Source organism: Myotis yumanensis, unplaced genomic scaffold (assembly GCF_028538775.1).
Source record: "Myotis yumanensis isolate MYYU_CA2020_CCGP unplaced genomic scaffold, mMyoYum1.0.hap1 SCAF_19, whole genome shotgun sequence".
Lineage (NCBI taxonomy): Eukaryota > Metazoa > Chordata > Mammalia > Chiroptera > Vespertilionidae > Myotis > Myotis yumanensis.
Window position 1 is genome coordinate 22,430,048 of NW_027223770.1, and position 15,641 is coordinate 22,445,688.

A 15,641-nucleotide genomic window follows, 5' to 3' on the forward strand; every position below is an offset into this window, starting at 1 on the left:
TGATCACAAGCAGCGTGAGCCCGAAAGTCATTTAAATCATCTGGGGGAGGCGGAGGGAGGACACTCATTTCCAAGGGAGCATTGCTGGCTGAGTACAAATGGGTGGCTGTTTATTTTCTCTCCTCCCTGTAAAGGCTGTAATGATTACTGGCTGGGGATGGTGTTTAGCAACCGGATCCAGCAGGTCAGTTATGACAACTTCATCATTGTCATTCGTGCCTTTTGTTTGCAGCCAACACAAAACTGTTCAGCCTTAAGAGAGTCCAGGGAAAGGCAGAGAAGGGGGTGGGGAGGGGAGAGGTGGAGAAAGTGAGAGAGCAAAGGAGAGAGACAGGGAATCAAGGCTGGCACACTCTTAATCCCCTTGGGGGACCCAGTCAGCTGACTTCAGTGGTGGAGGGGGATCCAAGTTTGGACTCCCTGTTTTTCCTTCCAAAAGGGCAATTGCTCGTGTTTATGAAGGCTAATCACGTTTGCCCATTTGGGTTCCTAGAAATGCCCCAGGGAGCTGTTATTTTTGGTAAGGGGTCTTCCTGCTTCAAGGGTAAAGACTGAATGGTTTCAGTAGCTAGCATGCTAGGGTGAAATAAAGCAAAACAAACAGAGGAAGTGCAGTAGCCTTTGTTGGAGACCTACTGGGTGTCAGCCAAGGTGCACGGTTCTTTTTGTTTGTTTGTTTGTGGGGTTTTCTTGGTAATCCTCACCCGAGGAAAAATTTTGCATGGATTTTTAGAATGAAAGGGAGGGAGGGGCAGAGGAAGAGAGAGAGAGAGAGAGAAAAAAAAAACAACCAATGTGAGAGAGACACATGGATTGGTTGCCTCCCGCACGTGCCCTGACTGGGACTGGGGATCGAACCTGCAACCCAGATACATGCCCTTGACCGGGAATCGAACCCAAGACCCTTGTGTGCACAGGGCAGGACTCTAACCACTGAGCAACACAGGTCAGGGTGCAAGGTGCATTTGTACATGTTTTCTCTCCTCTGTCTTTTCAACAGCCCTGGGGGTAGTGGCCTCATTCCCACTGTGGTAAGGAGAACAATGAAGCCCAGAGATATAATAGGTTGCCTCTGAGATCACCCAGCTAGTCCAGAGTAAGAGCAGGGATTCAAATTCAGGTGCGTCTCCTGTCCCAGTCTTACTATACCATGCTGCAACCCGCCCCAAACAAACAACGCCCCCCGAACAAAACAAAAAAGAACCCCCCCCCCCCCCAAAAAAATTCTTAACAGAGTCAAAGAGGCAAGTTTAAACATCTCGGCATTTGGAAGGCCATAAAAAGGCAGGCAGGAGTATGTATGCATTTGATGATCTGATCATGACAAAGATGGAGTGAGAAAAAGGCATACTGAAAGAAACTGCATTCACGAAATCATTCAATGTGTTACAGGATTTTTGGGGAACTTACCCTTCCTCCTGGGGTGCTCCTTGACAAGACATTCTGTGTTCCTGTTTTTAGGCAAAAGAGAGAAAAAAAAAAGTGGGTGGGAGTTGAAAGCTTGATATTTGGCTCATGCAAATCAAACTCTTGGTCTCCTTCCAGTATTTCTGTGCTCCTTGGTCATGTAGAGTTTCTGCTGCCCAACCACACTCCTTCCACGCATGCTCTTCCTTCTCCTACCCCGCCTATCCTTTTCCGGACAACTTGACTAACACCGTGCCGTGAATCTTGAAAAACGTCTGGTAAAACTGGCCAATTGTGGTGGCAGGCACACAGGGGACAGATGGGGGGAGAAGGAGGGGGTTTGGTGTTGTGAGAGAGGGAGAGAGAGGGAACAAAGGGGGGTAGGGTTCTTGCCATGACCAAATCAGGCTGCTCCCCTCCTGCTGGGATATGACATGGAATGCCCAAAATTCAACTTGAACGTTTCCGGTGAACCTTCTAAGCAACGGACACAACACGTTCTTAAGTCCTAGTGCCATCTAGGCTCGTGGCGCAATGTGATCAAGGCGGATGGAATGAAAGGGATTTAAAAACATTAATTCATTCCCAGCTCAGGTCTCCAGAAGGCTTCTGGGTGTCCGGTCACAGCAGTCCAGTGTGCCGCATGGGCTCCGAACGTGTACCAGGGTGTACACCGCTGTGGAAAAGCAAGAAGCCGATGAAAACCCCAGGCCCACGTGGGGAGTGGTGACCAGACTCTGAGAATGCGGATCAGGAAGCTGGAAATTCCCTCTTGCCTTGGCGTTTCGGCTTCTGGCTTTTCCACTTCCCTAAGTCGCCCCTGTGGTGCTCAGCAGCGCTCCCCAATTGTCCAGAACTGGGAACCGCAAGGGCAGGAGGACCAGGTCGAATTCTCAGAGGCCATTTAGGACCCCAACTCACACCCCTCGCCAGGCCCCAGTGCAGCCCGCAGCTCCTCCATCAGGGGGACCCTTAAGGGCAGCTCCGCTCCCAGCGGGTAGCTCTCCCCCCCCACGTTGCCCGGCGGGGCATGAAACAGCAAACTTTCTCCAGCTGTTGGGTTTCTCTTTGCTGAGTTTACACTGGGGATGTTCAGGGTCAGGAGTGGGTTCGGGGGCGCTGTTTCGGGGCGACCTTGACCTCGGCTTCAGCATCACCCGCGGGGACATTGCTGGGGCCGCCCCAGACCTCCTGGAGGAAGGCGGATTGAACTCCCCAGTTCGAGAGCCGCCGTGTCCAGAGCACAGAGACCTCCCCGCGGCCCCTCGGGTCGAGGGCCTCGGTCCCGCGCACGTGGCCCTGGGGGCGGGGGAATGTTGGATGAAAGGGGCGTGAGAGCCAGAGGCGGGGGGCGGGCAGTCGGGAGGAGGGGAGGAGAGGAAGTCCCTCGTGGCCACCCCACGGGGAGGGCGGGACGGTGCCTGCGGGGACTCGGTGGGGAGGCGCGGGGAGGAGGGCCCCGGGGTCAGTCCGAGCGCCGAGGGGCACCGAGGACGGGGCGCGCGCTCTCCGAGCCGACCCCTCGCGGAAGGGGCGGGGACCGGGGCGCGCGCGGGGGGCGGGGCGGGGTGACCCCGCGGGCGCGAGGCAGCGGCGCGCGCCGGGCACTGAGCGGGGCGCGGGGGGGGGGGAGGGGCGCGCGCGCGAGGGGAGGGGGGCGCGCAGGCGGGAGCGCGCAGGGGGGGCTGCCCCGGGGCGGCCCCCCCACGTCGGGGCGCGGCGGGCGGCGGCGGCGGGAGCGCGTCCCGTCCGGGTCCCGAGGAGCCGCCGCCGCCGCCGCCGCTGCCGGTCGCCAACATGGCGGACCTCGAGGCCGTGCTGGCCGATGTCAGCTACCTGATGGCGATGGAGAAGAGCAAGGCGACCCCGGCCGCCCGCGCCAGCAAGAGGATCGTCCTGCCCGAGCCCAGGTACCGGCTCCCCGGGTCCGCGCGGCCCGCCCCCCGCGGCCGCCAGCGACCCCCTGCGTCCGGGAAGGTCGGGCGCCCGGCTGCTGCCGCCCCGCGACTTTGGGGAGCGGGCGCTGCGAGGCTGGCCTCGCGGTTCCCGGGGTCCCCGTCTGAGAAACGGGGCCGCGGAGGGCTGTTGGGGGGACTCGGGGAGAGCGCGCCGCCAAGCGCACCGCGCGCAGCGAGCGAGCGCCCCAGCGAGGGGCCGTGGGAGGCGGTTGTGACTTCGCTGGGGCAGCTCCGGACTGGCCGCCCCTTCTGTCCCGTCCCTGTCGCAGTCCAGCCCCATCTGGGTCCATCCCTCTGTGCTCCCCGTCCCCTTGCTGTGCCTCCCTCCGGCCCCCTCCCTGTCACTCCCTGGGGCTCCGTTCCCCGGCTCCTGGCCGTCCCCCTTCCAGCTCCATCCTCCCCCAGCTCCGCGGGGAGCCGGGAGCGCAGGTGGAGCGAGTGCCTTTTGTCCCAGGTACTTCAGCCGCAGTTGGCAGCTTCCATAGTCCGGTGGCCCTCCTTTTCCCTCTTCTCTGCGGCCCGGGCAGGAATGAGAAGCTTGTGGGCGCTGAGTGTGTCCCCTGAGCTGCTGCTCCCCTCAACTTGCAGATCTGCGGGTGGCACTTTGCTAAAAGGTTGAAATTGGATTCCCTTAGAAACGCACATGGAAGGGGTGCCTCCGGGCAGGAATTTGTTGTTGAAATGACCCGAGAAGGGCCCTGGTGAATTGGCAAGGGGCTTGGTGAGGCCATGACCAAGTTGTAATTTTTTTCTCGAAAACCATTTATTACTGATGAGCTAGTAAAAAACAGATTTCACTAGTTCATATTCTTAGCAGAAGAGATTCTTCAGCAGATGAATTGCGAGTTTCTAACGGTGTATCCAAAGCATTACAGTCGCCGTCTCCCCTCCCCCGGGTTTCTTTTCCTAATTAACACCACCCCCAGCTGTACAGGGAATGTGGCTTCTTGACTCTCAGGAGCTCTTGGTGGACTTAGCGGTAACAAGGGGCATCACCTGGGCAGTGAGTTTGAAGCCATGTCATTTTGTACCATATTGGCATCTCCACCAAAGCCCTTCTCCCTTGGAGAGCATCAGCCCTGGAAGCATCCTCCACCCAAGATTGGCTTCAATGATGCCTTGATATAAGGAAACAAAATCTTTCATTATCAGCCGCTTTGAGTGGGTTATTGTGAAAAGCCAAATTGTGAACACGTGCTTGCTCCCTACCTTGGGCCTCCCGGCCCTGCTGAGCCCAGGCATGGCGTTGGTTTTGCGGGATTGCCCTTTGGTACGCAGTGCCAAGCAGTCAAAAACCGGGGCAAAGTGCGTTGTGAAATGAACGCTCCTGTTCCAGACTGGAACCGACCCGAAGCTCATGGACACATCAGCTCTGTTTACAATTTCTGGCAAATGGGAAGGAAACGAAGTAGAACAAGAACCCCCCAAATCAAACCTGAATTTCATTTTTTTTCTTAAAAAATGGCGTTTCTATAAATGTGGTATAAAATGCTTAATTCCTTTTTCTCCTGCCTTCCCCACTCTTCCTAAAGGGCCCTAAATACATAGTTCCTCTATATAAATTTAATACATATTAACTCAGGCAGTTTTTTGGGGTGTGTGTGTGTGTGGGATATAGAATATTACTAAAATTAGGAACTTCTGCTCTTTTTTCCCCCCTCAGTGTTTCGAACTTAATGTGACTTCTGCTTTTTATTGTCCTAAGAATGTAGTACGTGTTAGGGTATTCACTTCCTTGTATAAATGTCTTTGTTTAGGTGGTGTTCTGTAGCAAGGCTTTTTTTTTTTTTTCTTTTAAGGCAGAATTAGTGACTGCCAGCATATTTCTTATGATATCTTAGAAATGAGAAACATCCACAGGAGAGTAATTTTAGGAAACAGCTCCTTAGCAATTGATATTCTGTTGCTATTTTTAAAATAGACTCTTGAGTTAGGCGGTTGGGACCTCCTCCAGGGATCCTCATTTCTTGTTTGTTTGTTTTGGTGTTTATCTCAGTGGCTTTGGCTTCAGGGCTTTAGATTTGTAATGTGACCCTTTACACCAGTGGTTCCCAACCTTTTTTTGGCCACGCCCCACCTAAGCATCTCTAAAATCCTGATGCCCTCCCCCCACCCCCCCATGACATAGAATTCTTATTATTCAAAAAGTGGACTCCTAGTCACGTGGAGGAAGCCTAAGAGGCCATTAGCTTGGTCTAAACAAGCTTCTGAAGAACATGGCATCCATGAAAGAGAAAAATAAAAGAACAAAAGGACAGTTGAAGTCTTGAGGAAGACATCACTAAGAAATTGTTAAATAATAAGACTATGAAGTGATACGAAAAAAATAGCAAATAAAGTTTCAAAACATATACTAGAGAACTGAAATGCATAAATAGGTCACAATATATATTTATATACTGTATATGAGGCCCCTAGAGCCATAAGAAATGCAAAAAACTCACTGTTAATAACCCATTCTCGAATTGCCCCCCTCTTAAAAATCAAATTGCCCCCCCCCCCCCGTGGGGCGTGTGCCCCAGGTTGGGAACCACTGCTTTACACACTCACCACCACTGCTTGGGCTGAGTTAGGATTCGTTTACAGTGAGATTATCAGGTAAAAACATCTTGCAGCTTTTGTCTACCACTGGATGGCAGTTAGCGGCCTACCTGCTGGATTTCGGGGTAGAAGGTTGGGGATTTCTAGATACGGTAAGGAAGTTAATTTCATGTTAAAATGCCTCAGCAGGGTGACTCAGAAAGACTAGTGTGATTTCACTCTTTCTGTAAAGGTTACTGGTCAGATGTTTTGTGTTTCCTCCTTCATTTTGGAGTGACCCGTGTGATCGCCCGTCTTTGGTGGAGAGAGAGGTTCGATGTGTAGCTTTAGTATCTAAGTGAGAAACATAAAACCAGCCACTGGCTCATCACGGGTGACTTTTTATTTTTTCCAGCGGATGACTTGAAGTCACCAAAGTGTGTGCTTCCTTATTTCAGGGACTCTGCCTTTCCCCCAGTTTTAAAGAAGAAAAGCAACAGAAGGAAACAGTATCTAGCTGTTTTCAATGAAATGCTGGGGCTGCATTCCCTTGCTATTCAGAGGCGGGAATGTGGGGGGGGGTATGTGGGGGGGGGGGGTGGAAATCTCAGAAAAATGGAACATTCTGCCCAGAGGAGATGGTACTTGCGTGAGATCGCAAGAGGCAACCGGTTTGTCATGTCGACACATTATTCAATTAACGGTCCCATGAGTGTAAAAGCTGACTATTTGTTCAAATCATAGAGCTGCTTATTTACTGAAACATGTGTTGAGCTAATGAAACTGATAATGGGATCTACTGGGAAGAGTAAACCGATCCAGGGACTCACTGGGCCGGCCCGGCGACAAACACCAGCCTGTTAGAAAGGAAATACTTTTATTTAATAGGGTCCGCTTCCTAAGCCAAGGCCTACAGAGGGCCAGCATCTGAAGTAAGGCCTGGAAAGGTCAAGGCAGCTTTTGCTTTAGGCGCGTTCCTCTTTTAACTCTTTGCGAGAAGAATGAAACGTGGTTGACTGGGACTCCCACGTGGTTGCAAGAGATTGAGTGACAGGAAGTTGACCTCTCCCCGGAGGTGTCATTTCTGCTTATGTAGACATTGAAAATTTTGGATCATCAGTTGCAAAGCTTATCCTTTCGAAGCATTTGTACAATATGATAGGAAGGCCTGAAAACAACATTTTTTAAAAAAAATATATTTTTATTGGCTTCAGAGAGGAAGGGAGAGGGAGAGAGAGATAAAAACATCAATGATGAGAGAGAATCATCGATTGGCTGCTTCCTGCACGCCCCCTACTGGGGACTGAGGCCGCAACCCAGGCATGTGCCCTTGACCAGAATCGAACCTGGGACCCTTCTGTCCACAGGCCGACGACGCTCTATCCACTGAGCCCAACCAGCTAGGGCTGAAAACAACATCTTAAAGACAGTCCCTAAGGAGATTCGTCGGATTGTTGATCACATTCATTCTGTACCTGGTTGTAGAGCCATTTCTCTCAGCCACCCAAAGGGGGCGCTCTGAGGAATCCGACCTAGACCCCAGCCCCTTCCTTCAAAGGGCTTACAGTCTAGGCAGCGGTTCTCAACCTGTGGGTCACGACCCCTCTGGCGGTCGAACGACCCTTTCACAGGGGTCGCCTAAGACCATCCTGCATATCAGATATTTACATGACGATTCATCACAGTAGCAACATGACAGTGATGAAGTAGCAACGCAAATAATTTTATGGTTGGGTCACAACATGAGGAACTGTATTTAAAGGGCCAGAAGGTTGAGAACCACTGGCCTCTAGTGGGAAATGCAGAGAGTTGAGTGAAGAAAGATGTTTCCTCCAAAGAAGTTGCTTGAAGATTCTGCAGCATCTGGACGGCTGTGATGAGTCCGAGTTCAGAGCACACATTACGTTGGCTCACTGTTTGAACAATACGCCGTTCACGAAGGAGCTGTCTAGCCATGGTGATGTCAGGTGGGAGTCTGCATCTTCCTGTTTGTGAAACGAATAGGTGGAGACGGAGCTGTTTGTTTCTTCGTCTCTGGAAATGGAGTTTCTTCCCTCATTTCCCAAACCCCAGTCAATCCCTGAGTGATTGGTGGGTCACTTGAAATAGTCCTGCCTGTTTCAGGTGTAGGGGAATTCTCTGCCTGCACTTCCTGTTATACCCCACCCCTACCCCCACCCCCGCCCGCCCCAGCCTAACTTTGAGCTGGAAAGTCAATGTTGGAAGAAAGAATAGCTTCTGGGGAGACAGGACTCTGTCGTTGCTGGGGGCCTGCCTATGGATTACACAGCGGTGACGGTCTTGCTTCTTTTTCACGAAGGGGAAGACGTGATTTGTACCCTCCAGTCATTATTTCTTTTTTTTTTTTTAAATATATTTTATTGATTTTTTTACAGAGAGGAAGGGAGAGAGATAGAGAGCTAGAAACATCGATGAGAGAGAAACATCGACCAGCCGCCTCCTGCACATCTCCCACTGGGGATGTGCCCGCAACCCAGGCACATGCCCCTGACCGGAATCGAACCCGGGACCCTTCAGTCCGCAGGCGGACGCTCCATCCACTGAGCCAAACCGGCTTTGGCTCCAGTCATTATTTCATTCTCGGTCAGAGCTGATTTGTGCCAGGGACTCGAGGATGTAAGCGCTGGGTGTAGCTGTCTGTTCTTAGAAATAGACGTTCCAGGGCCGTCAGCCTGGGACCTGGAGTCGGCCCCCAGAGCCCGGCGCTGTGGATGGGCAGCCCAGTTAGATCCCTGCGAGGCCCAGGCAGGCCCATCTGTGCTGGGCAGACGTCGCAGACTCTGCGCCCCCCTCCGCGCGCTGCCTTCGCGCGCTTTGCCAAACATCTGTTTGGACCAGGATGGGAACTTTTGGCTCAGGCACCGAAGCTCGCAGAAGGAGAGACGAGGTCTTCAGCAGTCAGGGGCTGGCCAGCGGAGCGGGGAGCTCAGGGTCTTAGACAACAGGCGCGGGGGTCCCTGGAGCCCTGACCAGGGAAGGGAAAGAGAACTTGAACTTCCACGAAGCAGCAGTACAATCACTACCATTTATCGAGAGCTCGCCCTCCACCTTGCCTGCCCGGTGTCATCGCGGGAGCAGCATCAGCCCCGTTTTACTGAACGAGCAGGTGCCCAGGGAGGTTCACATGCAAGACCTCTGCCCGGTGCCCGCTGAACGTGGCCCAGGTCTCCCTGAACCCGGGTTCTTTTCTGCCTCGCTGTGCCCTCTCTCGGACATGAACGGACATGAATCATGAGCACCCGCCCCTCTTATTTTGCAAGGAATGGACAGAATAGCGATTCTCTTTTTGTCTGTGTGTTTGGGGAGAAATCACTTTGCGGCGTCTCCACCAGCTACTGGCGCAGCGTTTGCAAAGTGCGGACGGTCCTCGGATAGTGCGGCTGCTCCCCCGGGACCACGCGAGCAGTAATTATGACTAAGTGAATAAGCAGTTTGTTCCTTATTTCCCAGGAGGAGCGTGAGGGTTAAATGCCTGTTCTGTTTAACACAAAAAGTGCAATCTTGCTGCTCTTAATGAGAAGTTGTATAACAGACCGCTTTCTCCCCCGGCCCGCCTCTGGCCTCCAAATAATATCTCCACAACTAAGAAAAAAGGGCAGCTCAGGCCCCTCCCCGCCCCCTGCCCCCGAAATCCCCATTCCTGGGAAAAAGGTAAAAGGGCAAGACGGCATTTTTGTCTTTTCTTTGCCATAAAAAATCGCTTTCCATTCAAATAACCGTCCTTCGTGAAGAAAGCCGTGCGTCGGAAGGCTGCTGCAGGGGAAGCTGTGTGCCGTGTGCACGGCGGTGTTGTCTGGCCCTGTGCTCCGGGCCCTGGCCGTGGGGAAATGGGAATGATTTAGTTAGCTTCTCTTACTCGATTATGAAGTCCTCTGTATGGTAGGTAATTTGCATGCTAATGAGGCTGGATGTCCCAGACCTGCCTCCGCTGCTTCTATTTCTCGCTCCTTTATTCCTCTCTGTTTTTATCATTGATTAGAAGTCAGAACCCCTGGGCCTGTGTTTGATTGCTTCAGGGGTCGAAAGCGCAGGAGACCTGACCCCGAGGCCCCTCACTCACATCCTGTAAGCGTTCCTTCCAACTCGGGGAGTCTTCTCCGAGGTCAGCTAGGCTTCAGCGTCAGCGTGGAGGGTAAACATATTCCAGGACTTTGTACAGGACGTTAGAGGAAAAGCCCGCCAGAGGAGACAGCGAACACAGTCTTGCAGCTTCTAGACCCTGTGATTGGTGGTTGGTAACCGTCCGCCTAGACCAGTGATGGCGAACCTATGACACGCGTGTCAGAGGTGACACGCGAACTCATTTTTTGGGTTGATTTTTCTTTGTCAAATGGCATTTAAATATATAAAATAAATATCAAAAATATAAGTCTTTGTTTTGCTATGGTTGCAAAGATCAAAAAATGTCTATATGTGACACGGCACCCGAGTTAAGTTAGGGTTTTTCAAAATGCTGACACGCCGAGCTCAAAAGGTTCGCCATCACTGGCCTAGAGTGACCCAGCCTTGGGCCTGCACTTTCGTTTGCTGCCATTTCCTTCTTCCAGGGTCTCCGGAGCCGGAAAAGGTGATTATGTGAAAGTAGCCGGGCCAGACCTTCACCCTTAGTGAACTTGAAGGCCCGCTGTCATCACTGGCCCCTCATTGTCCTGTATCCTCTCTACTGTACGATGTCGTACTACAATAAAAGAGAAAGTTCTAGATTAGGAGCCAGGAAACACGGGCCTGGTATCACTGGCAACTTGCCACAGGGTCTCGGTAAGTCGCTTCCATTTCCCATCGGTGCAATGCGAGAGCCATTCATTTCTGATCCTGAAATGTCCCAGTAAAAATCTCAGCCTCTTGGGAGCCTTTTCTACCCATGCCATGTGTTGGTAAACAGGGGAGAAGCCTGATTTCAGACACAGATAACTCAAGAGAACATGATTGGAGGGCGTATTAAAAGATGGTTTTCTTTTCACGGCACCACGGGGTGGTGGTTGTTGGGGTTATATGCAGTCCAAGATGTAACGCCTTCAGAAAGCACAGCATGGTAGCAGGTACGAGGCCGTGTTGCACGGAGACCCGTGTGCCATGTGCTCTGAGGGACAGGTGCAGGAGGCAGGACTTCTGGACAGTTGAATTGTTGACAGGACAGGGAAGAGCAAATGTTGACCTTAGACCCGTAGTAGGTGCGTTTTCCAGATTTCTTCTAGATTTTCTTCCTCTAGCTCTGTTGTGGCTATGTGTCTAGAACTTTCTCCATGTGGTGCCTCACTCGGTTACTCTTCTTTCTTCTCTTCCTCTCCCCATTTATTTCCTCCCTCCCTCCCTCCCTCCCTCCCTCCCTCCCTCCTTCCTTCCCTCCCTCCCTCCTTCCCTTCATCCATCCATCCATCCATCCGGCTCTGGGCTATGTTGGCTTCAGTCTGAGCTCACAAGCATGCTACTCTTGAATATAGGGAACTAAGCAATTAGGAGAGTTGACTCACCCTTCAGAGGTGAGCATCCAAAAGCAGCAGGCTTCAGTGCAGTGAGCACAAGGCGATCCATTCTGGTCTTCCTTAGACATCACTAGGTCGCGCATTCCTAACCTAACGTGTAGTGCCTCATGCTTGCAAAGTTCTTGGAGGACGGCCAGTCTAGCTGCCCGGGATGGGTGACTGCCCTCTGACATCCGGGCCACCTGGAGGAGCACCTTTCTATGGAGTTAGGAAGTTCTCTTGTAAACCCTCCGTGCACCCATCTCTTCCTGTCACTTGGCGATCAGGCAACACCAGTGCCATCTCCTTCCGACGTGGGAGATCTTCAACTATTTGCAGGCAGCCTTTCCTAGGAAGCTGTGCCGAGTTCCTCGGGTCATTCCCCATCTCACGCCGACGCCTGCATGTTCTGGAATCTCTGCTCGTCCGTCCGAACATTACCTGGCGAAGTAAGACGACTCAAGCTGATGAAGACTAAAAAGATATCTGTAACATTAACTGTGATGAATTTAGTGATGGCAAAACTAGTCACAAATCCTATTTCAGGTGTGTGTGGCCGGTCCCTGTAAAGTTCCATTCTAGGGAGAAACTCTTTGGTTCCTCAAATTATTTAATATTCATTCCAGCGGGTTGATTAGGGGAATAATGTTTCCCATTAGCCGGAATCTGGAAGCTAGACACAGGCCGTGTGTGTAAGACAACGGTTGTCATTTACTTAGTGCTGCTAAGCAAGTGCTAGGCATGCATGCATAATTTTTAGATTGTCATGAGCTAAAATATTTTAGGAAGAACTCGAGCTTTAATTGTGTCGAAGTCTCCTCGTGAGGGCTTCAGGGTGTAAGTTTCATATATTCAAAGACCTACAGCTCTATTCGCCGGAGAAGGCGGCCGTTTCTTCATTTTCAGCGGCACCGCGCTCCGGAACAGCACGCTCTTGGTTGGTGCGTTGTGTAATTAAGTCAGTCCATTGCTTTCCAGTTATCTTATCTGGAAAGATAACGCTGGCTATATTTTCAGGCTGTTTCTTCTAAATTTTCTGGGTCTGTACTGCTGTTGATAAGGGCTGAAGTTAAAAATGAACTAGAAAGTTCCACGGGAAGGCATTTGCACAGCTGTGAAATACTGCAGACTTTCACTTTGCCTCGTGACTGAGGCTGTGATGACATTTTAGATGTATCTTAAAAATACGAGGCTTTTGCTGTTTGGTAGAGGGGAGTTTCATACTCTGGATAGAAACGGAATGCATCCTAATGGGCGAGGTCTTGGGGCTTTACCACACACCTTTAAGGGGCCACACTTTTTTTTCACCTACATTTGCTACGGTCTTTTCTTATAACCGGGAAAGGAATGACGCAGTGACTCTTGCCACGACAGCAATAAGTGTGCAACGTCAAGTTCTCATGCTCTTTGTATTTCTTTTCTTATATTGTAATGACGCCCTGACTGGGAAAGAAATTGTACAGTGACTCTTGTCATGACAACGCTAAGTATGGAGTGTCAAGTTTTGTTTTCCATTTAGGACTTGCTTCCTCCTGTTTTGTGTTCAGTGGCAGTGGAGGGAGGCTTATTATTTACGCAAACCTTCTCAAATAGGATTGGTCTAGAAGGGAAAGGTGTTTCCTGCACAATAGCAATTTCTAAGTAATGAATGAGAAGCTACTATGTCAATCATCTTCCCTCCCCTCCCCCCACCCCCGAAAAAAAAAAAAAGAAAAGAAAAGAAAAACTGAGTTTTTGTGGTGAGGAATTTCTTAGGGTTTAGTCATTGGGTTGATTGGTTTTTTTGTTGTTGTTGTTTTTTTTTAAATTTCGTGTGGAAAACCACTTTGTGTTTCTGTCCTTTAAATCAAGCGACCTTATAGAGGATTGATATTTTAAATTATTTTTTTTAAATCAGGCTATTTTATTTAAAAAAGCATATTTTTCTCTAGTCATTTCGTCCTGGAAAAGTTTAATGAGGTAGATGGTGGAAACTCCTTCAGATGAGATTGGGGTTACCTCATGCCTCTGTGGGGTCGGGTATCTGATGACAGAACAGGCAGCAAAGCAAGACTCCCCTGCAGTGCCTCAGTGGTCCACGCTCCCTTCTCCCCGCCTCAGGAAACTTTCTGTAAACCGGGCTATAACTTTGATCGGTATTGACACGATCACGGTGGGAGATCAACGTTTGGACTTAATATTTAGATCTGTGTGTGTATATAACTTATTAAACCCGGTGATATCTGCTACCCTATTTTGTATTTATGTGATAGGTTTAAATTTAGAGGGGGGGAACCTCCACTAATACTTGTAGGTAGTGCTTTAAAAAAAATTTTTTTTTTTTTGATTTCAGAGAGGAAGGGAGAGGGGGAGAGAGATATAGAAACATCCACGATGGGAGAGAATCACTGATCGGCTGCCTCCTGCACATCCCACACTGGGATCAAGCCCGCCACTTGTCCTCGATGTGGAGATGTTGAAAGGCATGTTTTGCTTATTTGCGGGGCGGGCAGGGGCGGTGGACTGGCTGTCTCCTCACACACTAGTGTCTTTCCTGTAGTCTTGGAGGCGGCCCCCAGCCTTTCAGCCTCAGGAACTAGATTTTTCTCACTGTCCCGAGCATCTCTCTGTCTCTTATTGTGAAATTCACGTCAATCAGCCAAGTCGGCCTGACCAGCCCATTCTCTTCTTAGAGGCTGGTGGTTCTTATTTTAAAATTAAAGACCCCTTTGGGACTCTATGAAGCTAGAGGCTACCACCCCCCAGAACGCATGAACTCACAGGGGAGATGATCTGAAAGCCATACTATCACGAAAATGTCAAATCTGCTACTTTCCGCTCGACGCTAACTCTCCCAGGAGCCCAGATGCCCGAAGTCCGAGTGAGCAGAGCCTGCTGTGCCCCAGGTTGCCCCCTGGACGTGGCGCGGCCTACAGAAGGTGGCACAGCCTGCACGGGCCGGGCCGGGACCCATGAATGGGTCAGAAGGTGGCTTTGTGGCTTTCAGCTCCAGCTGTGAGCAAGTCATCCCTCCGCGGGTGGCCTTCCACTGGGTGTGGAATACTCGGGTTCCCTGCCAGCCAGCGGCTCTGGTGTCACTTGTCTTTCCGTATTCCTTTGCTTCCTGTTCTCATTGGTGGCCGGCCTCTGCTGGGTTTGGGGATACAGTCACTGAAGCCACGGCCAAGGCCAGCCCGCTCCGGAGCCTTTGGCCTTTCTCTGCCCTTTGTTGTTATGTCCTGAGGAAAAACTTTTATCCTCTGAGGGCAGGCTTTTCCCCTTATTTTTAGATCCTTGGAAACATCTCCGCAATACTCATCGCCTCCCGATTTAGAAGGAGGAAGTTCAGGTTCAGAGAGAAGCTAATCGCTCAAAGTCACATTGATAGCACAGGGCACAGTTGAGCCTCAGTGGAAATTCTGTGCACTTTCACAGACTATCTTTTGCCACGGAAATCATCTTAGAGAAGAAGGTCCTTCTATCTGGGTAGCGGAACATTGTCAATTTCAGACGTTATCAATACAGTTTTCGAATGCATCGTCTTCATTCAATGCAAGGTGACCAGCTACAGGAACCTGAAGTGGTGACATATAATTTCCCTGGAGACTCTGATTTAATAATAAATACATGGACAATTCCTTTAGAGATAAGGTGTCAGCAATTTCATGTTAGGTGGTAGGATAGTTATCAATGACGATGGCAGTGCTCTAAACTAGGAGAAGCTACATGTCAAGGGTCCTGAATATTTTCTCACCCCAAAACACTGTTTTGTAATTTCACACGCACCCTTATCTTAAAAAACAAAATGCAGATCCCTATCTCTCCCTGACACCAGGCACACGAGTATCCTTGGCTCGTACATACTTGTCCGTTACTCTCAATACATGAAGGATTTTTTTTCCTATGGAGCTTGATAACGTTGCTAGTGGTACATTCTGCGCTGTGATAGGAAATGAATGAGACAGGTCACGTGTTTAACTTTTACACAGAAAGGTGGTTGAGGTCACGTGGGGGTGGAGCTGTTTGCGGCCGGTCCTGGTCCTCTTCACGCAGTGGCACATGGAGAGATGAGTCTCAGTTGTCTGAATTGCTGCTTGATGTGCCATAACATCGCGATTTACCCAGCCCCCTGCTCAGAATCCCAAGTGCTATTGCAGTGAATAGCTTACCCGTGTGTCTTTGGACCCGTGTGTTCTGCAGAGTAAACCCCCTCCCCCCGCCCAGTAGAAAGAAGTAAGTAAGATAACGGGCATTTTCAGTTTTGCTAGATGATGCCACATGGTCCTCTAGATTT

General features: G+C 50.6%; 1 protein-coding gene across 2 annotated transcripts in view; it reads left to right on the top strand.

Annotated features, from left to right (window-relative positions):
• Positions 1-3,071: 3,071 nt before the first annotated feature.
• Positions 3,072-15,641, top strand: part of GRK3 (G protein-coupled receptor kinase 3) — a 79,625-nt gene continuing 67,055 nt past the window's right edge. The window contains exon 1 of one of the 2 annotated variants that reach the window (XM_070400089.1): positions 3,072-3,317. In XM_070400089.1, the coding sequence (XP_070256190.1) occupies positions 3,205-3,317 (113 nt within the window). In that variant the 5' untranslated portion in view covers positions 3,072-3,204. The remainder of the gene's footprint in view (positions 3,318-15,641) is intronic. The other variant, XM_070400090.1, reaches the window with a different exon arrangement.